Genomic DNA, 21,600 nt, shown 5'->3' on the forward strand with positions numbered 1-21,600 from the left:
ATCTGCAGCTCCTCTTGAGCAGCTGCACTGATATTTAAACCACTCTTAATTGTCAGGAGGAATTCATTAAGCTCGTTAATGTGATGATGTGATCAATTATTACTGCTATTGAGGGCGAGATGGTACATTTCATTGTGTTATTAAGGGCGAAGTGGTACATTCCACCTGGATAAAGAGGAAGTAGTCTGCCGGCTAAGGGGCTATTTGTATAAGGGGCTTAGTATTAGGCTTGTTTGAGATGAGCAAAATCTGCGCAGAACCGATCACCGGTGATCAGCGCGAGATGCATGCCGGTTAGAAAAGTGTCCGAGGGCGGTCCGCCTTGTTCTGATGTCATGCTGAAGTATGTCAAAAATCTCTCGCGAGCGAAAGGCGGATGTGTCGGATTCTGCAGTCGAGCGCAGTTGCTCTCCACCGACTGCGCTGACCAAAAGCACGATGGGAAATGACTTGCTGACGACACAGCTTAATGCGTATTGCCTTAAACAACCGTGATGTATTTTTCTTTTTTTAAATGTTTGATTTTAAAACTCTGACATCATGTTTTAATTTGTATAAATTATGTGTGAATATTCCCAAACTCTTGGACAGTGCGATCTCTCTGTGGGTTATGTGATTGTTGTCATATTTATAAAAACATGTATGTAATTTAAGTAAAAATGCTTGATAAACAGGCCTTTCGAATGGAAATAAATAACAAAAACTTTGGGTGTCTTGTTCATAATATTTATTTTCATATAAAAGCAACAGAACTTAAATGACATTCAGTTTATCAGCAACAGAGCGCACCAGTGTGAATCCCGCGATATCCGCAACTGATCTCGCAGGTGTCTGATCCACTACAAGAAGAGAGAACTGTCCGGCTTGCCTGCACTTTTTTTCACTTCTCCCCTCACCTTTATTTCAAGCGAGGCAAGGCGCATCTGAAACAAGCCTACTATTTAGGGACCGCTGTGATGTAGAAATTACTCCCCTACATCTGAGTTTTGCGTGGCACATTCCCACGGGATAAGCAAAACCTGTGATCTTACTCAAATTTACTGACTTTTCTCCTGGATATGATGTCAAGACTTGTAAATGTTTTTTTCGTTATAGATATAGCTGTATGAAATCACAAACATTCATGTGTATCGATATTGTTTTATAGGAAATACAAATTATTTCATTCAGTTAGAGAAAAGACGCTACAGTTGAAAACTGAACTGAGCACAGCGGCAGGCGACAGATTTCATTTATCACGAGTGAGAAGCTGACAATATACGGCAGAAGATTCAGTTTCAAAGCTAAATGTAAAAGCGCTCATTTAAGCGAGCTTGTCATTTTACTGTTCTGTTGTTAAGTTTTTCATTTAAGAATAGTATTGATATTGATATTAAACCCACCATTCAATCAGTTGGCTCCCAAATTAGTACTTATTCTAAAGTGAAAGTAATCCGTATGGCCGCACAGGAATTCATAACGGTCCGCATTATGAACGCAGCCTCCATTCTTCGTGAAAGATAAAGATAGAAATGCGCACAGGAAAGGAAAACCTTGCAAAAACTATATACGATCTGCCTAAGCCTGGCCAAATCACAGAGATGTCGATTTGCACGGGACTTATATTATCACAGGACCTTGGTGTTCAGCGAAATATGGTAGGTAATTTGTGGGGGAATTTTTACTTTACAGATTACAGACATGACCAATTCGCATGGGATTAAGATCACAGACATTCTCTGCAATTATTATAAATCACCAGAGGTCCCTAGATAATACTAGTCCCGTTCGTGTTGACGTCATTTCTAGTGCGCCGTGTTTACATCCTGGAGGTAAGAGCTACTGGTGGCAGTGGTAGTTTGAAATATGTTTGGAGGGTTAATTTGACACAAATGTATGTCACCGTATCGCTGAGGAGTGTGCTAGACGCATCGAGCGGCTTTATCTCTGCAAAACAGTGCAGCTTGCACGCCATTGAGTACGCGGGGTGGTGTGAGTCAATGGCCCTCATTTATCAATCTTGCGTAGAAACGGGTGTATATGTTGGCGTAAGATTATGCTTACACTCCTCTCACTGCCTGATTTATGAAACTGTGCGCACCTCTGCAATCCAGGTGTACGCAATACTTGCCCTTGATAAATGCGGCGGCTGAAAACGATCGTCATTAGAATAACACGCCCTATATATTCAAGTCTCCGCCTCCCCCACGCCCTCATTTTACGCCATGGACAAACAGAAGACGGCAAAGAAGCGAAACTTCTCCGACGTGGAGATCGGGCGCGCTCAATCATCTCACTAGTCCACTAGTCGGGGCACTGATTAGGACATAAGTCAACGGGCTGACTCCCTGATCAGTGCCCTGACTACTGAACTATTGAGATGATTGAGACGCGCCCATCGAGACCATCACCAGGGAATAAGTGAAAAAAAAAACGAAATTGTTTTATTTGGGAGTTTAAAGAGTGGGATTAAAGGCACCTACAAAAACAAAATATGGACCCAAATTACGAGTACTCTTAGGAGGTTGAGAAGCGCACTCCAGCAGTTTAAAGCTGTTTGGATGATAAATTACCATCACAATGCATTATTTTACAGCACGTTTTGAAACAATTAGCATTTAATTTCGTATCACGGCACATGTATTGGGGTGTACAATAGTGATGATGATGTGATGTGGAGTAAGATTCATTCACATTAATAATTACATGACAATTTGTAAGATTCTTATTCTTATTATTATGATTATTATTCTTAATGACGCTTGTTATTTAGAAGAAGAGTGTCGTTTTTATTGATTTTATTACTATTATTGTTTAAAAGAAGAATGTCATTTTTATTATTTTGTCAGTCTGAATTATTTTAGCCCCAGTCCGTGCGCAGCTGCCGGGCCAGGCGGGCCTGAAACGTCAGATAAAGCGCACAGGCTCGCGACTGGAGGAATACATATGCCTAAAAATCAAACGCTTTGGTAAAGTCACACAAATTAAACATTGACGTTCATGTTGCACAAAAATAAACACTGAATGTTGTTGTTGTGGTTTTTAACAGTGGGTCATATAGCATATCTTGTCAGTGCGTTTTGTGGTGTTAGGAATTGTTTTGCTGCACATTTTCCCACTAACTCAAACGTGCGTACACCACCTCCTGAGCTGGCGTAGGATTTGAGCGTGCCGTACGCCAACGTCCATATTGATAAATCTCAAAGTCACCGTGGGTTTGGGTGTACGCAAGGTGTACGCTGGAAATTTGGTGTACGCACTTTTGATAAATGAGGGCCATTGTCTGCAGGGACGGTTTATGTATTTTCATGCTTGGGTTAACAAGGCAGTAATGTGTATTTTTTTAATACATGTTTTATGTTTTACTAGTCACACGGGGGCCAGGCAGTGTTGCAGCAGGCTTTGTAATTTCTCTTCCTGAAACACGATTTATATCATCTGTACGTGCTAATGAATGCTTTCTCTCTCAGTGCTGATCTCCTCAACTGTTCTTCTGCTATACTGTTATACACCAGACAATGTATTTGCTGTGACTCTACAGGTAACACTAATTCATATCATTATACCTTGACGACCAGAACATTGGTGCGTTCTCAGCCACCGGTGGCGCACCGAGATTCGGGAGGCTTTAACTTTAGTGCCCTGAGGATTCGAAGGGGGTCATTAGTGACGAAAGCTGTATGTTTGTCATTATTTTGTGTTTGTACATGCTTTTCATTGTTTTGTTATTTTCTTTGAAATCGTTTTTTTGTTTTATCTGTTGGTTTGTTTGTTTGATGTATGACTTTGTGTTTGATGTATGACTTCCAATGTGACTTTATTGAATGATTTGGTGGTCTCGCAGCCAAAGAAAATTGGTTAGGACATTCACCATTTGTGACATTGGTCCTTCTGATAGCCTGTGACAAGTGTCTGTTTGGCCGAATCATAACGTGGGACGTGTGTTTATTAGTGTGTGTGTGTGTGTGTGTGTGTGGGTGTGTGTTTGTCTCATACTGTTTTCTCTTTCCCTTCAGAATTGGGGTGCCAGTATTACCCATGTCCTTTGTGTGTGGTGGTGGTTCGGCTGTCGGCCTGCAGTGTTCACAACGGTGTATTTTGGTGCTGTGTTGTGAGAGCACGAGTGATTGCTGTGTTTATCCGATAGGCGAGACGAACTCCCCAGTTCTGAACTGGTAAAGTTATATAATAATAATAATTTGTTCGATTTATATAGCGCTTTTCAAGGCACTCAAAGCGCTTTACATTGAAGGGGGGAATCTCCTCAAACCACCACCAATGTGCAGCATCCACCTGGATGATGCGACGGCAGCCATATTGCGCCAGAACGCTCACCAAATACCAGCTTATGGTGGAGAGGAGACAGAGTAATGAAGCCAATCAGGATATGGGGATGATTAGGAGGCCATGATGGACAGAGGCCAATGGGCAAATTTGGCCAGGATGCCAGGGTTACACCCCTTCTCTTATTCCGAAGGAGATCCTGGGATTTTTAACAACCACAGAGAGTCAGGACCTCAGTTTATTGTATATATTGCAGGGATATAAAAGTTTTATTAGTGATTGTACTCTCTTTTTTATTATTTATATATATTTATTAAATAATTTGTGTGAAACATTTCATTTTTGTCTGATATCTGTCTCAGCCACTGAGGCTCTGTGTGCTTTTGGTACTTTGTGTACCTGCAGGTCCCCGGCCAATTTCCGGGGTGGCGTAGTCGAGTCTTTGCCATAAGGCTTGTTTGAGATGAGCAAAATCTCCGCAGAACCGATCACCGGTGATCAGCGCGAGATGCTTGCCGGTTAGAAATGTGTCCAAGGGCTTTCGAATGGAAATAAATTACAAAAACTTTGGGTGTCTTGTTCATAATATTTATTTTCATGTTAAAGCAACAGAACTTAAATTACATCCAGTTTATCAGCAACAGAGGGCATAAATTCCTGATCGATTGCTACTGTCTGCCTGCTGCTGCTGCTGCCTGCCTGCCTCAGCGTTTGTTGCTCTGTATAGCTGCGTTTGAATCTCTATTTGATATATTTTTTTTGTTATCTACATTGCTAAATATAACTTACTCATCACCATATAGTGTTTAATATAGCCTATCAAGTTAAATTTGACATCACTAGCTTTTAATCTAAATCACTACCACGCGTTAGCTTTTCGCTAGCCTGGTAGCTTTCCATCCCGGCATCCGGGTCTCCTGTTTTATGAACTGTGGTGAGTTGGATTATTAAATACACTCCATCAAACAACTGTGGTAAGTTTTGGATTCATCAACAAATACGGTAAGCCATGTCTTCTTCTCCTGTCATTGTCACTTGCACTGCATGCTACATGTTTAGCATATCTATCTCCGTTGGCGAACAGGGCTTCACATGTGATAAATGTAAGGAATTAATCAGGCTGACGGAGAAGATTTGAGATTTAGAGACACACATCCAAGCTTTATGTGAGAGTAGTGAGAATGTAACAGCATTAGATACTGCTTTGGATGCGCCTAGCTTAGTAAACACTCATTGTTTGGTTCCGGCTGAGCCCGCGCAGCAGGGCTGGGTGACGATGAGAAAGCATAGTCGCGGATCAAAAAACCACACTTCCGTTCTGATAAGAACATCAAACAGGTTCTCCCCACTCAGTGACGCATCCACTGAGGATCCTGTTGAAAGTGCCCTAGTTATTGGCGATTCTATTACACGGAACGTGAAAATAGAGACACCAGCCACCATAGTCACATGTTTACCGGGAGCCAGAGCGCCTGACATCAAAGCAAATTTAAAAGTGCTGGCTAAAGCTAATCGTAAATTCTCTAAGATTATTATTCACGTTGGCACTAATGATGTTCGACTTCGCCAGTCGGAGATCACCAAAATTAACATTAACCTGTTAAGCTGATTTCTAAATTTTGAAAAAATCCTAAGAAATGTATACTCAGACTAAAACAAATACAGTTTGTGAATCCTTTGCACTAAAAGCATAATTATGGTCTCATTTGAAAGCAGACACCTGGCAGTTTACTGTAAAGTCAAAATGATAATATTTTTTATAATAAAAAAAAGCTATAATAAGCTTCAAAGTTTTGTAAAGTTATTAGAAATTTATTTGTATGAAATATCTTTATGAAAATAAAATTGAAGTGGGCCTTGGAGAAATCTAGAAATGCGCTACAGCTAAAGCCACAAGTCTGACCATGTTATATTTCAGATCTGAAGATGATCAGTCTAAAACTCTGAATTTTATTAAACGTTTTACAAGATTGTTTCATGTGATTTTATTTTGAGATATCTCTAAAATATCAACTGATGTTTATTGCCATGTCTTCTCAGCTTTCATTCTATTTTGCCTCTATTGTTTAGAGGTGCAAATTAACTGCCCCATTCAGTTTGTCTCCCAGGCACACATTCACACTTCTGCGGACTGGTTATGGCTCTAATTATTATTCTTTTGTCTGCATTATAATTACTAACGATTCTCTATTCAAACTGTTCTATTCAAACCTCATTTCTAAATCAAACCTCTCACTTTACCCTCACTGAGACTCTATTGAATGCATTTCGTCCAAATAAGCATTTCAGTAGTTTTACATTTAGAAAATGTTCATAAAAATAAAGTATTTACTCAGTGGCAGGTGCATCTAGGGCAAGCTAGCATGTTAGCTTAGCACACCAGCAAAACAACAATTTATACGATTAAAATCATGTTTTATTCAAAACTTGCTTCATATCACTTTATAATTTATAAGTCGAGTGTTTTATATAACAATATGTGATCTCATATAGCTTCGGGTCAAAAAATCTGACAGAAAATATACAATGCTAAAAGCTATGTGGAATAGCATTGCATTATAAATATCATCTATTATGAAACCACCCAACATGGCATAAAGAACACAGACCAACCATATATTGCCGCGATTGTGTGTTTATTGTCTTAAAACGTGTCTATCTGCATAAAATAGCGATCTAAAGAACTCAGGAAGTTGTTTTGGTAATGTCAGATACTTCCTGAATGTCACATGGTGTGTCTGTTCTTCATCTATGCATAGGGGAGTGAATTTTCAGTAGTACAGCTTTCCAGCGCCCTCCGGCTGCCAGAATGAATTGAAAACACAGCATATCACAGCCTACTGCGCTCATAATCACACATCCGCGGATTTTGGATAAAGATTGAATAAATAATACTTCTCTGTATAGAAATTTGACTCAAACATGTGAGAATCTATCAATATTTCTCCACATCTGCACACATTTGAAGTAAAAACCCTGAGGGAAGTTGTTTTGTCGAGTGTCTTCATGACGACCAAAGAGGAGTATTTTATGAATGGGAGCAAATGACGCGCATATTACAATCAAAAGGTAGCGACGCCCAAGATCATATTCATAACTCCTGGCACATATTAACACATTACGGTCATTATAAGACTTTGAGAATAAAACAGAGGTAACAAAATTAAACTTTAGTCTTAGATCTTTTTAATGATGTATAGTTTGTCAAGGTAATTACTTACATCTGATAGTAATTTTGAGCTAATTTAAGCAAAGAGAGTTTCAGTGCGTCACCGTCCTCGTGACGGTTATCAGGTTAAAGAGGTGTGTAAACTCGCAAGTACGAGGTCAAAGGCTGTATCTTTCTCTGGTCCCCTCCCTGCTAAAAGGAGGGATGAAATAGTTAGCAGATTATCATCACTCAATGGCTGGTTGTCTAAGTGGATTCTGCAAAATAACATAGGGTTCATAGACAATTGGAAAAGTTTTTGGGGCAGACCTGACCTGTTGAAGATAGACGGCATTCATCCCTCCTGGGCTGGTGCTGCTCTTCTCTCTAGTAATTTTGCACATAGTCTTAGAGCTAAACCTTGACTCACTGGGGCCAAGGTCAGGAAGCAGACAAACTGGCTAAACCAACCGTTTGCTAGCTGTCTCACGTCACCAAAGTCAGCTAAATCCCAACACATAGAGACTCTTTCACCTAGATATTATCACATAGAGACTGTGTCTGTTCCCCGAATTAGTAAATACAAAAAAACATTGTGGCAAGGGGGGGTGTGGTTCAGCGAGGTCTGCAGCGGGAGAGAGAGCCGCGGTACGAGCGGTAAGTGAATGGGTTGGACGCAGATTGATAACACCTGTATCTCGTTTCAGTAATGGGCGCGGGGAGAATATAAAACGCCCGGGGAAACGGAAGCAGACGAGAGAGAGACGGACTGCTGACGCAACCCCTGACACTGAGAACCGAGTGCCCGGATACCGGAAGTATCGCAACCCGGAAGTGAAACCTGAGTTTATGAGAAAGATACACACTGGAGTGTGAACATTGTTTTGAGTAGAAAGATTAATAAAAGTCGTCAGCAGTCCTCCCGAACCCTGTGTCCTCTTCCTTCCTTACCTAAAGAACTTATTACAACCATCAAAACCATTCAACAGTAAAAATGTAATTGATGTCCAACAAATAAACAACAGATATAATACGGATGAACAATTGATAAAGCTTGGGTTGCTGAATATTCGATCCCTTTCTCCAAAAACTCTTATGTTAATGATATGATTATAGATTATAACTTAGATGTGCTTTGTTTGACAGAAACCTGGCTAAAACCTGGCGACTACATTACTTTAAATGAGTGCACCCCCCAAGACTATTGTTATAAACATGAGCCACTTCTGAAAGGTAAAAAAACATACCAATTCACAAGATTAAAGGAATGCATAGCTGATATAAAAAATTGGATGAATAGTAATTTCCTGCAACTTAATTCAGATAAAACTGAATTTTTAATTATTGGACAGAAAAGCTCCACAAGTAGTAACCGAGAATACTGTCTAACACTTGATGAGTGCTCTGTCAAGCCCTCGTCGTCACTGAGGAACCTGGGTGCCCTAATGAAAAAAAAGTATACTTTATTGTATTTCAAATTATATTCTCTTTTCCGATAGTACATTAGAAATATACTTACAAAAAATGTACCATTTCTAAATATATAAAAAATATATTAGCATCATATTTCACAATACAACTTTTAACACACTTTAAGATAATAGTATTTTAGTATATTTTTTAAAAATATATTTTAGAAAAATATACTTTAAATGAAAGTTCAGTCTTGTAAAGTGTACTTATTTGAACATTTCTTTAAAAATATATTTTTTATATATTTTAAACTTATGCTTAAAATTGTCATTGTTAACAATGCACTAAAAGCATATTTTAAAAATACAAAATTAATATCATTAAGCTGTATAAAAAGTTATAAATACTGTTTAAGGTTATTTATTCATGCTTAACTGTTCAAGCTTAAGCATGAATAAACAAGTGATGATAAATTATTATTATATAAATAAATTATTATATGGACTAAAAGCCCATTTTTAAATATATGCAGTGTATGCTATAAGCCCTACTTTAGTTGTGATTTAAGTGTAAATATGTTTATTAAGTTTACACGGGCAAAGAAGAATCCAACAGCACACTTAAAATACAACGCAAGAAAATATGGGTTAAATAGTTGTTTCTTATCGGAATTCAAATGTCTCTTCATCGATCTGTGACCAATCAGATTGTGTTGCTCAATGCCTGCAGCCAATCAGACGGAGAGCTGCTGACGGTCCTCGTCTGTATGACGCTCACTCGCGGGAGGTTTGCAGCCTTGCAGGTGAAGCATAATGTTTCGTTACATTATTTATTTAATAAAACATTGCGAGCGGAAAGTACATTGCTCATTCTTCGGACCAGTTCAATTACGCCACATCGCTGCCTGACCTTGATGGTGACGATAAACTGTTTTGAAATAAAATGGCCAAACGTTACGCGATCCCGAAAAGCACCGGAAAAAGTCCTTCTGTTTGGAGGTAAGTAGCCTAATATGTAATGTCACTAAACGTGATTAAAAAGTTGAATGAACATGCACTTGACCTTATCTCGTATATTCTGTTAACAGATTGGGTTCTTCACGAGTTTGCTGTCAGCTCCCTGATGATGTGTAAGCGGCCATCAGACGCAAGTGTAATGAGCAGCTCACCAGAAATTTCCATTTTCAGTATACTTGAAGTGTGTTAAAGACTAGTTAACTTGAAGTGTGCTATTTTGACACAACTAATTTTGTACTAAGTATATTTAAGTTGTAATTAAATTGTGTTAAAGCACAACTTTAAGTGTATTTAGTATACTTTTGTGTGCTAAATTGGAACAACTTTAAGTTGTACACTTTAAGCATAATGACTAATTACATGCTTTAGTGATATTAAATGTGCTTTATTTGTATTATAAGTATATTTTATTTGTGTTAAGTATATTTTATTTGTATTATAAGTATACTTTATTCGTGTTATAGTACACTTTATTTGTATTATAAGTACACTTTGTGTTATAGCATAATTTATTTGTGTTTTAATAAATTACAAATTAATTACCAGTATATTCAGAACACACAAGCAATGTACTATGAATATAATATATATTTTATTTACCTTGACTCATTCAAATGACTAAAAATATACACTTTGTAGTCCATAACAATACAATGTGTTATTACTTAGCTATACATTGTACAAAATACTTTGAATTACATAATGTCACACAATACAGTATTTTAAATGTGCTACATTACATTTTAATGAATTTCTTACTGACTTACTTTCTCAATGTTGAATGCATTTGTTTTCAAGGACATTACAATAAATGAAATCAAATCTAACACACATAACTAATGAAGAGACATTTCATTAAACAAGCCCAACGATTTTTATAAATGGTTTCACATGGTTTCAGCAAAGCTAAACAAAATTAACTTACTATTATTTTCATTAAATTAACACTGGAAGATGTAGGAAAACATATCATTGAACTAATTCCACTGACCATCTCTATACATAAGTATAAATTACACATTATATTCAAATTTCTGGTGAGCTGCTCATTACACTTGCGTCTGATGGCCGCTTACACATCATCAGAGAGCTGACAGCAAACTCGTGAAGAACCCAATCTGTTAACAGAATATACGAGATAAGGTCAAGTGCATGTTCATTCAACTTTTTAATCACGTTTAGTGACATTACATATTAGGCTACTTACCTCCAAACAGAAGGACTTTTTCCGGTGCTTTTCGGGATCGCGTAACGTTTGGCCATTTTATTTCAAAACAGTTTATCGTCACCATCAAGGTCAGGCAGCGATGTGGCGTAATTGATCTGGTCCGAAGAATGAGCAATGTACTTTCCGCTCGCAGTGTTTTATTAAATAAATAATGTAACGCAACATTGTGCTTCACCTGCAAGGCTGCAATCCTCCCGCGAGTGAGCGTCATACAGACGAGTACCAGCAGCTCTCCGTCTGATTGGCTGCAGGCATTGAGCAACACAATCTGATTGGTCACAGATCAATGAAGAGACATTTGAATTCCGATAAGAAACAACTATTTAACCCATATTTTCTTGCGTTGTATTTTAAGTGTGCTGTTGGATTCTTCTTTGCCAGTGTAAACTTAATAAACATATTTACACTTAAATCACAACTAAAGTAGGGCTTATAGCATACACTGCGTATATTGAAAAATGGGCTTTTAGTCCATATAATAATTTATTTATATAATAATAATTTATCATCACTTGTTTATTCATGCTTAAGCTTGAACAGTTAAGCATGAATAAATAACCTTAAACAGTATTTATAACTTTTTATACAGCTTAATGATATTAATTTTGTATTTTTAAAATATGCTTTTAGTGCATTGTTAACAATGACAATTTTAAGCATAAGTTTAAAATATATAAAAAATATATTTTAAAGTAATGTTCAAATCAGTGCACTTTACAAAAGTACACTGAACTTTCATTTAAAGTATATTTTTCTAAAATATATTTTTTTTAAATATACTAAAATACTATTATCTTAAAGTGTGTTAAAAGTTGTATTGTGAAATATGATGCTAATATATTTTTCATATATTTAGAAATGGTACATTTTTTGTAAGTATATTTCTAATGTACTATCGGAAAAGAGAATATATTTGAAATACAATAAAGTATACTTTTTTTTCACTAGGGCATTTCCATGCGTAAGGAGGGACACAGGCGTGTAGCCAACGCTGGAGGGGACGCATGTGTAACAGTCCCAGTCTGAGCACTAACGATGCCGAGGCCATAAGGCCAAGCATCCTCTGAAAATGTTTCAGGGGAACACGAGTCCCGGCTTTGAATGAAGCCGCCATGTTCTGGACGGATAGTTCTAGGATGGGCCTGAGCCCTCCGTCTTTCTTCGGAACGAGAAAGTATCGGCTGTAGAAGCCCGACTCGCTTCGGGATGGGGGAACGGGCTCCACCGCTCCCTTCTCTAACAGTTTCAAAATCTCGGTGCGAAGCACGTTACTGACGCTGCTTTTCACCGAGGTTTCGACTATGTTCACAACCCAATTCGATACACCGGGCATGGCTTGCCAGGCCTGAGCCCGACGCGATAGTGGCTGGAGCCGGCATGGATAAGGGTCGCCTACTAGAGGGAATTTGGTAGTGCTGCCATTTTGTGCTTGTGACATAGAGGGGGTAATGCTTATGTGTGGCGGCGTGCACTGTGGAGTGGGCGCCGGGACATTTGTAGCATGGGTGGGAGGGGTATATGAGTGTAGGAGTGCAGACTGATAAGTGGGCACATTTACTACAGAGAAAAAGCTCTTTTTGAGATTTATTTGGGTCGCCGTCATAACGGCGTTTGTGTGCAGAAGAGTGCGTTTGACAACGGGCTCATTGGCTGCGAAACTGAGGTCGGCAGTCACCTGGGTGCAGGGAACTGGGAGACCGGGAGGGAGAGATGGGGGTCCGGCCGAGGCGAGACCTGACCATCTCCTCTTTCTCCTTGCGGCTAGGACGGCTTCGGAGGCTCGGGGTTCAACACAAGCTTGGGTCGAGGTCCCCGGCGTTCAGGCTGCCTGCTGCGGTTCGTGGAGCGGGAGCGTTGGCGCGTTCCAGAAGAGGAGCCTGAAGAAGAGCTGGAGCGCTTGGGTAGGAAGTGCCTTATAGCCTGAGAAGCCTTTTGCGCTTCAGTGAAACGCTCTGCGAAGCCCACGACTGACGGACCGAAGAGACCGGTAGTAGAGATGGGGGCGTCCAAGAAGGAGGCTTTATCCGCGTCCTTCATCTCGGTCAAATTCAGCCAAAGGTGCCTCTCTAAGACCGTCAGGTTAGCCATATTATTTCCAATGGCTTGCGCGGTGGCTTTAGTAGCACGAAGGGCCAAGTCCATCGCGCTGCGAAGGTCCCTCAAAACTCGTCCAAAGAGCGGAGAAGTCTGGCCTGGAACACCTGAAGGACAGCCATGGTGTGAAGGGCCGCGGAAGCCTGGCCACGGAGGCATACGCTCGGCCAGCGAGAGCAGAGGTGGTGCGGCAGGGCTTGGAAGGGTGCTGCGCCCTGGCCTGCCATCCTCTGGAGGAGGGTGGGCAGAGGTGCACGGCGACAGCCTCTTCGAGGGGGGGAAGAGACTCGTAGCCTTTTTCCTTGGCGCCGTCGACGGTAGAGAGCGCTGAGGAAAAGGCGGATCTCGCGCGAGCAGAGTAGGGAGACTTCCAAGATTTAGTAAGCTTGTCGTGTACCTCAGGGAAGAAAGGCGCGGGCTTTCTAGGTACCACTCGTCCAGTCTGCTCCGTGTTGGCTCTTCGGGCTGGGACCACTCGAGTCCGAGGTCTTCCACGGCCTTAGAGAGCACGCGGATAAGCTCCGCGTCAGCATTGGTTTTGGAGCTCGTGGCGGTCTGCGTTGAAGCGGGGGGCTCCGAGACAGAAACTGACCACTCGCTACCCGAAGCGGCTGTGGAGAGGCTGTCCTTGTCTTCCTCTGGCGACGGGCCACCGAATGAAACCGAACAAGCCGCTGCATGAGAGGGGCGCTGTTCCTCCTGAGTGAAGGTGACCGGCGAAGGCGAGGCATGCAAATATAAGCACCTTTTACGGCGGGCTTTCTGGAACGCCCCCCATTGGTTCGTTCCTCTCAGCCGCATCACCATAGGCTCCTGCAGTTGCCGCGGCCCGGCCAATCAGAGCGCTCCTCGCGCTGGGCTATGGCCGTACAGCAGCACTACGCTTTACATGGATACCTTTATTAATAAAGTTTTGCTTCATATTCTCGAGAAAAGGAGTTTTCCCCATACGTAATACGAGGAACCTCTCTCGAAAGGGAACTAAAGCAGCGATGAAATGGCTTAGAAGAAACCTGCTGCACAAGTTGAGTCGTGCCATTTTTGTCATCGAGCAGAGAAAGGGTCATCATGAGACTCTCTTGCGGTTTCAGAAGACTTGCACACAATTTGGCATCAGATCCAGACTCAGTCACTGCAAGGAACATCACCATAAATCATCTGTGAAAACATGAGGAAAAAGAAAAAAGGAAAGGGAATCAGTTGTCGGATTTGGTTGGGGACTTTGACGTTGCAACTAGTGATGATACGTCTGACAATGCTCCGAAGCTTGCTTCAAACTCGAACGGTCCTTGAAATGAACCACTGCTCCGGAGCTTGTATCATTACGTCACTTGTCACGTGAAAATGCCTTCTGAGGCAAACACACTGCTTTACTCCTGCAGTGAACCACCTAACTGCTTTGACAGCCCAAATGTTGACAGGTTTGAAACCTGCTGGCTGTATTTCTTGTGTGCTTCCACACATGATACTGCCATGCTAAAAAATATATAAATAAATAAAACAAAAAATAAATAAATAAAAAACACTTTTACTGAAATTCTATTGCATGTAATGATTTTCATGGGAATTTTATTGGTTTACTGATATGTGTTGGGATCTATTGGTGGGGGCATCACATCCTAATGGAATATGTCCCACACACGAAGAAAAAAAAAATCTGTAGTGGTTTAAATGGTAAAAGCCAAAAGTAAAGTATTTTAATAGAAACCATTAGAATTTCTGTGATGGTTTCCAGCTTTTTAAAGCTGGTCTGATCTTCTGTCCTTGTCTAAAGAAATAATTACACACGCACACATCATTAATGTTTTATTATCAAGGTGAACACATGAAATTCATCAGTATCTGTAAAATGCACCGACATAAATGAGTTTCACAGCACTAACACTGTTGCAGCTTTGATCGCCTCGGTAAACACTTAACAAACGGGGCGTGAACATAATCCTACTTGCATTTTATGGTTGTCAGCTTTGTTGCATTACATTTACTAAAGGCACGGAAGATTGTGGCTCATTTCAAGTCTAGCACAACAGCAAGAGATAGATTATTGGTTTTACAAAATCAGATGGGCAAACCTACTCATAAGTTGATCCAGGAGGTGGATACTCGTTGGAACAGCACATATGCCATGTTAGAGCATCTCTTTGCTCAGAGGGAGCCAGTAGGTGCTGCTTTGAGAAGGGTATTCCTGCACAACTGGAGGCTGCAGTTTCAGGACCGCGGTTCTAGGACCCCAGGTCTAGGACCCTAGTTTTTTGTGACAGCGCCACCTACAGAACTGGATATCCATAAACACTTTTTAGGATGGACGACATGGACACCAATGAGACTGTGAGTACCGATAATCATAGTTTTATTTTATAACGTTTAAACGAAGCAAATTTACATAACCAAAGGTAGAGCTGCTAACTATGCCAACTAATAAATAATTCCAACTAATTAAGAATTCGTGCAATGATCTATAGATCTGTGAATTTGTGTGCTAGTTTTATTTATTAATTACTACGACGTACTTAATTCGTGGCCATGATTTAATAAATCATTGTTGATTTTTAATAACTATGGTAAGTAAATCTAGCCAGGACATAAATAAAACTTAAAAAGATGACGAAAGCATGTTGGTGTGAGGTTTACCTGTAGCTTACTGTATGGGAAAACTTGCTTAATATTCATTGTTTTACCATGTTAAATACATATAAAATATTTCAGAATTAAACTACACTGACTGCCTGATTGCACCAAATATGTGATATAGGCCTGTCCTTGGTGTTGTTTTACAATCGTGAATGAGACTTTTTTTTAATAGGCAGTTTTAATAGTTTGTTACAATTTGGCCTAATCTGCAGGTCATACAGTCCATGCTTATCATGTGTTATTTTCTGTCGTGTTCTGCATGGCCAATATGAAGAGATTTAATGGATTTGGTTTGGAGAGATGATTAAAATATTTTCATTGAGATGATCTCATAATATTCTAACAGTCAAGCTCTCTATTTTTCAAGATGCATATAACAATCCAAAAAGGGAGATCCTTGCCCGAATTGAAGAGATGCACCACATGCTGCAACGAATTTCACTGCCCATTCTGTAGTTCAGCTCTGTTCTGCTCAACAAAGTTGAGTAAGGTCAGAACCCATTTAGAGAGCCATTTCCATCGTGCAGTTCTCCATGAAGGTAAAGTTTTCAAACATTCCCTCAGGAAATGCAATGGCAGTTAAAAATGTGCATTAAAAGCAGCATGAATTTTATGATCAGTTCCATTTGAGCAATGATTTAAAACAACTGTCTCTCTGATTTTGTTTTTGGAAACCATACACCTAATTTAGATTTTGGGTACATAATTTCCACATTAAGTGATCGATAGTTATATGTTCTTGTTTAGGGTACACCATTCACAGATGTGGGTTACATTGCCGACCACAGTTGCATTACCATTGTATCCACTGCCAGTCAATGCTGTTACGTAAATCTGACTTCATTAAACACCTGTCTTTGTGCAAGAAGCACCCTGTCGTAACCAGCACAATCCCAGCTCCGACAAAGACCATGTTAGCAGTTCCAGCAACAGCAACCATCACTATCCCATCTCTAATACCAGCAACCATCACCATCCCAATCCCAGATCCGACTACAGACACCACCACCATCACATCTCAAAAAACAACAGCAACCACCTTCGTCCCATCTCTAAAAACAGCAACTACCACTATCCCAGATCCAACAACAAAAACCACCACCATCCCATCTCCAACAGCAACCACCACCACTCTCCCAACAACCCCAAGTGAACAGATGCGAAGGGTCCGTGTGAAGGAAATACTAAAGAAAAAGTGTCCCATATGCCACCTTCTCATGCACAAGACAAATTTAAAGAGGCACATTGAAAGGAAGCACACAAGCAAACATAAGGACATCACAGCATCCTCCCATCTTCAGAATGAATGTATCGATCTGGAGAATGGAATTTATACTGTCCACAAATCATTTCATGGTACCAGTATACCTCTGCATGTTCAAAATAAAATATGGGGGGAAAATAATCATGTGTTCTGTGAATCTACCGAGTGCCAGGTGAACATGGAGTTGGCGTGGAGAAGTGGGCTGAAAGCATATCAGTGCATACACCTTAAATCCATACCATACTGTTCATCTTATGCTTCCTCTCCTGTACTTTCTGAAGATACACTTACTGAGATGGTGAACAGCAAATGGTTTGGTGAGGATAAAAAGAAGGTTTGCGTTAATCTGCAAAAACTTGCCAACAGCAACCATGTACCTCTGTCTGTGAACTGCAAAATTGGAACCCCTCAGTCAGTGAAATATATCTCCATTTATGAGCCTACATTGTCATATAACAGTCGATTGGGAAGAGTCATTGTCTCCTATGACACCAAAAAAAATTCATGGCACTGTCCTTGTCATAGGACAAAGAGATCATGCTTACACAAATATATAGCAAAATGGCACTTATTTCAAACTCACCGTGAACTCTTCAGAAAAGTGCGGAGCACTGAGGAAGTGGAAGTCCTAACATCAGCAGGGGGTGAAAACAGACGTGATGAGACTGATCTGGGTGACATACTGTATCCACCAAAAGATGACCAAAAGTTTAAAGTCATGGTCGAGTATATTCTAAAGAACAAAAAGTTACCCGGTGTACCTCCTGAACATTTGCGGCTTCCATCAGTGGAAAAGGAGTACCCAAGGCATCTTATTCCAGAAGAAATGATGTGCCAGCACTGCCCTGGCAACACACCCCTGAGTGACCCAATCCTTATTACAGAAAAGGCGAAAATCCTCACCAGTTCACGTATTGTTCATGGTAGGTCCGTGATGTAGATTAATTAATATTTGTATTTTTTAAATAATAATCTAATATGGGATATTTGTTATTTACTTATAAAATTAATTCAATGTTTTGGAAACTGTACTGTGATCTGTTGAATCTTTCCAGATGTTTCTACCTACTGTAAGTCTTGTGATCAATGTGGAACCTACTTCCGGTACCAAGAGTGGAAAGACGGCATACACAATTTTAATGATCGGATACTCCTTGACCTCTCTTTATGTATAACCATAAGGAATATGATACAGGTAGTTTTAATTGAAGTAAAGTCTGTAATTCAGTCCAGTATATTTGGGTTTTCATTATTATGCTTCTCTAGGTCCATACTGCTGTCAGCAGAGTGGTGGAGTATTTGGAACGGACTTCAGGGGTGCAGTTTCCCTCAGCTGATACGATTCTGCAAGGATATCTTCACTTTGAAGCTCTTACAGAACATGACTATCAGTATTCGTGTGTGAACTGTGGGGACCATCCACCAGTGGTCATCATGGACCTCCATAAGAAGGGGGCCTTCAATTTGTCAGGTAAGCATTGAATAGAGTGTTACCATCTAGTATTAATTTTCCCCCTGAGTTTTTGAATTTCTTCATAGATTTTACTTTATTGTAAAGTTTTTACATTATTTCTTTAGTAAGTGACCTTTCACCGCCTCCAGAAGACTTCAACGGAGAGGTTGATATGCACATTTTTTGGGAGGCACTTTCAGTGGAGAGGATTGGTCGAGGATTTGTTACAAGTAATTCAAGCCAAGCAAACAATTTGTAAATATGTTAGACTTTTTTTAAATGAGTGCACAATTGTGTGGCAAACAAAGAAAGTAACATAGTAATAAATGTAAACATGTAATGGATCTATTTCCATGTAAATCTTAATCTATTTTAACAATTATTTGATGTGATATTTTCAAAGGTCAACAAAAAAATCCATTTACAGTTCCACCAAGTTTCCACTTTTGGGCACCATGGATAGGTCCAAAAACATGTAGATCAAACCATGTCCTTAATACAGAATACCAAAAAGTTCGTCCTCCAAAACCGACTGAGGTCTCTGAAATAACAATAACAGAAGATCACCTGAGAGAGGAACTATACAAGCAGAAGGTAAAAGCACAATTTATTCTATTTCCTATTTTTAGTAGCCTTTATTTTCTGAAACATGTGTCTCCTTATATTTTTTATTTGTTTTCTTTTATAGGTTCAAGTGGTTAGGAACTTGTGTAAGGAGTGTGGGTTAGATTCGTCTGGATCACGAGCGGACCTCCTTCTGAGATTGTCCAGTGAAATGAAGTCAAGGCAGACATACGACAAGGTTTTTCAAAAGATCTGGGCTGCTTCAGGTAGGCTACATTTTACATAGTTTACATAGAAGCACTTCAAAATTATCTGACATCTTATTTTCAGTGTACTCTGTACGGACGAAACCTTTTTAGTTGGTTAAACAACTTTTTTTCCCCATCTCAGGTGGTTGGGCTGTGATTATGTGCCCGTGTGGCATTGTGTACAGCATTAAGTGTCAGATTCGAGCAGAAAGCCCCCGTGACTTTGCAGACATGTTGCTTTCCTGGAAGCACATGCCAAACATTATCATATATGACTTTGCACGGGGGTTAGCAACCCACATGAACCTTAGAGAACCTGAAAGGTTGCCTTTCAAACCCTTTGAAGGACGATTAAGGCCGCCAACTCCAGACAACTTAGCCAAAGCCAAAGATGGGAAACTGAAGGTCTCACTACCCTGGCTGAATTGTAAAAAAATGATTCCAGACCCTGAAGGCCATCCAGTAACTGGTTCAGCAGAACATTATGCCCTGTATGACCGGTTCCACGAGGACAATACGAAAGATCCCCGTGATGTCCTGCGGAAACTTCACATTGTCCCACAACTGGCTGGAAAAGTAAACAGTCAAGTTGCAGAACAGCTATTTTCCAGAATGAAGAAAAATAATTACTTTTTGAACATGGCTTTACCTTCAACACATCTTTTCCTTATGAGGAATATTATACACCATCATAACATGTACAGAAATGAACAACGGCTAGGGAACATAAAAAGGGCTTTTGGAAATGTCACAATGAACAGGCACAGCCAGGCAGTGTTGGGTAATATATTTTTTTGGGGTAATTTAATGTTTTAAATGCAGCACATTTATTTCTCAATGTTGAAATAATTATTTTATTTTTAGTAAATGGAGTATCCCCAGAGAAGATCTCCACTGTTCCAATGGACATTGATGTACCAACTGGTAAGTAATGAGGGACTCATTCTGCTCTTCTCTTGTCAAGTTCTTAATTTAGTTTTTCTGTATGACCGAAGGTTTATGGAATATCAGTGCTAAGAACAACTTTAATTTTATGGATAAGCTTTTTTGAACATGAACTGACATGTATGAATGGGAACACATATTAATTTTCTGTTTAAGTTTCAGCAGAGCCAGTGCCCCTCGCTGCGCCCAAGCCAGCGCCCCTTGCAGTGCCCAAGCCAGGGCGACTCGCTGTGCCCAAGCCAGGGCCCAAGTCAGTGCCCCTCGCTGCGCCCAAGCCAGCGCTCAAGTCAGTGCCCCTCGCTGCGCCCAAGCCAGCGCTCAAGTCAGTGCCCCTCGCTGCGCCCAAGCCAGGGCCCAAGTCAGTGCCCCTCGCTGCGCCCAAGCCAGCGCTCAAGTCAGTGCCCCTCGCTGCGCCCAAGCCAGCGCTCAAGTCAGTGCCCCTTGCTGCGCCCAAGCCAGCGTCCAAGTCAGTGCCCCTCGCTGCGCCCAAGCCAGCGCCCAAGTCAGTGCCCCTCGCTGCGCCCAAGCCAGCGCCCAAGTCAGTGCCCCTCGCTGCACCCAAGCCAGCGCCTAAGGCAGTGCCCCTCGCTGTGCCCAAGCCAGCGCCCAAGTCAGTGCCCCTCGCTGCACCCAAGCCAGCGCCTAAGGCAGTGCCCCTCGCTGTGCCCAAGCCAGCGCCCAAGTCAGTGCCCCTCGCTGCACCCAAGCCAGCGCCCAAGGCAGTGCCCCTCGCTGCACCCAAGCCAGCATCCCTCTGCTTTTCAGAACAGTGTAAGCCCTGGGAAAAAGAACTCAATCCTATGCAGGACAAATTGGTAAGCTAATTATTAAAATGCGATTCGTTTGACATGTCTCACGCTATTATCTGACACTTAGTTATGAGTGTTACAGGCATATGATGTATGATCTGTATGGGCCACACCCCACAATGTGCATGTTACCCACTCTGTAATTGCATAGTGTAACCATGAAATAGTGAAAGTTTATCATCTACTTTTATCATTGTAATTTTAAGCCATCTGAATGCAAGAATATACAAAAAAGAACTTTTGAACTTACTTTTCTGTATATATTCCTCAGAGTTCAAATTTAGTTATTTTTCACATATTGCTGGACATCAACAATTAATATTGTATCACAATACCCATCTCAGTTAGTATTCTAGCAAAGACTGTCTGTGATCTTGAGTGAGTCTTATTTAAACATAAACATTTGAACAAACAAAAAATAAGAGAAATATTAGTATATTAGATCCCGACAGCAGTTAGTACACAAAGAGAAAACTGCTTTTGACTGAATAACCTTTAGGAGCTTTTAACAAAGATTACCTTTT

General features: G+C 40.6%; 1 protein-coding gene across 1 annotated transcript; it reads left to right on the top strand.

The window, feature by feature from the left end:
• Positions 1-16,704: 16,704 nt before the first annotated feature.
• Positions 16,705-21,091, top strand: LOC137049200 (uncharacterized). Its single transcript, XM_067427654.1, has 9 exons — positions 16,705-17,980; positions 18,113-18,252; positions 18,324-18,528; positions 18,636-18,740; positions 18,914-19,104; positions 19,199-19,340; positions 19,465-20,103; positions 20,187-20,246; positions 20,424-21,091. The coding sequence occupies exons 1-9, from the start codon at positions 16,705-16,707 to the stop codon at positions 21,089-21,091; spliced, it is 3,426 nt and encodes a 1,141-aa protein (XP_067283755.1).
• Positions 21,092-21,600: the final 509 nt, after the last annotated feature.

The sequence above is a fragment of the Pseudorasbora parva genome, chromosome 2 (assembly GCF_024679245.1).
Source record: "Pseudorasbora parva isolate DD20220531a chromosome 2, ASM2467924v1, whole genome shotgun sequence".
NCBI lineage: Eukaryota > Metazoa > Chordata > Actinopteri > Cypriniformes > Gobionidae > Pseudorasbora > Pseudorasbora parva.

Bases quoted from the DNA above. Each gene is read 5' to 3' on its own strand.
- LOC137049200 (XM_067427654.1), top strand. From the start codon at position 16,705: ATGTTAGCAGTTCCAGCAACAGCAACCATCACTATCCCATCTCTAATA. The intron at 18,741-18,913 runs GTAATTCAAGCC...ATATTTTCAAAG, and splicing joins TGGTCGAGGATTTGTTACAA to GTCAACAAAAAAATCCATTT. The intron at 19,105-19,198 runs GTAAAAGCACAA...TTTCTTTTATAG, and splicing joins AGGAACTATACAAGCAGAAG to GTTCAAGTGGTTAGGAACTT.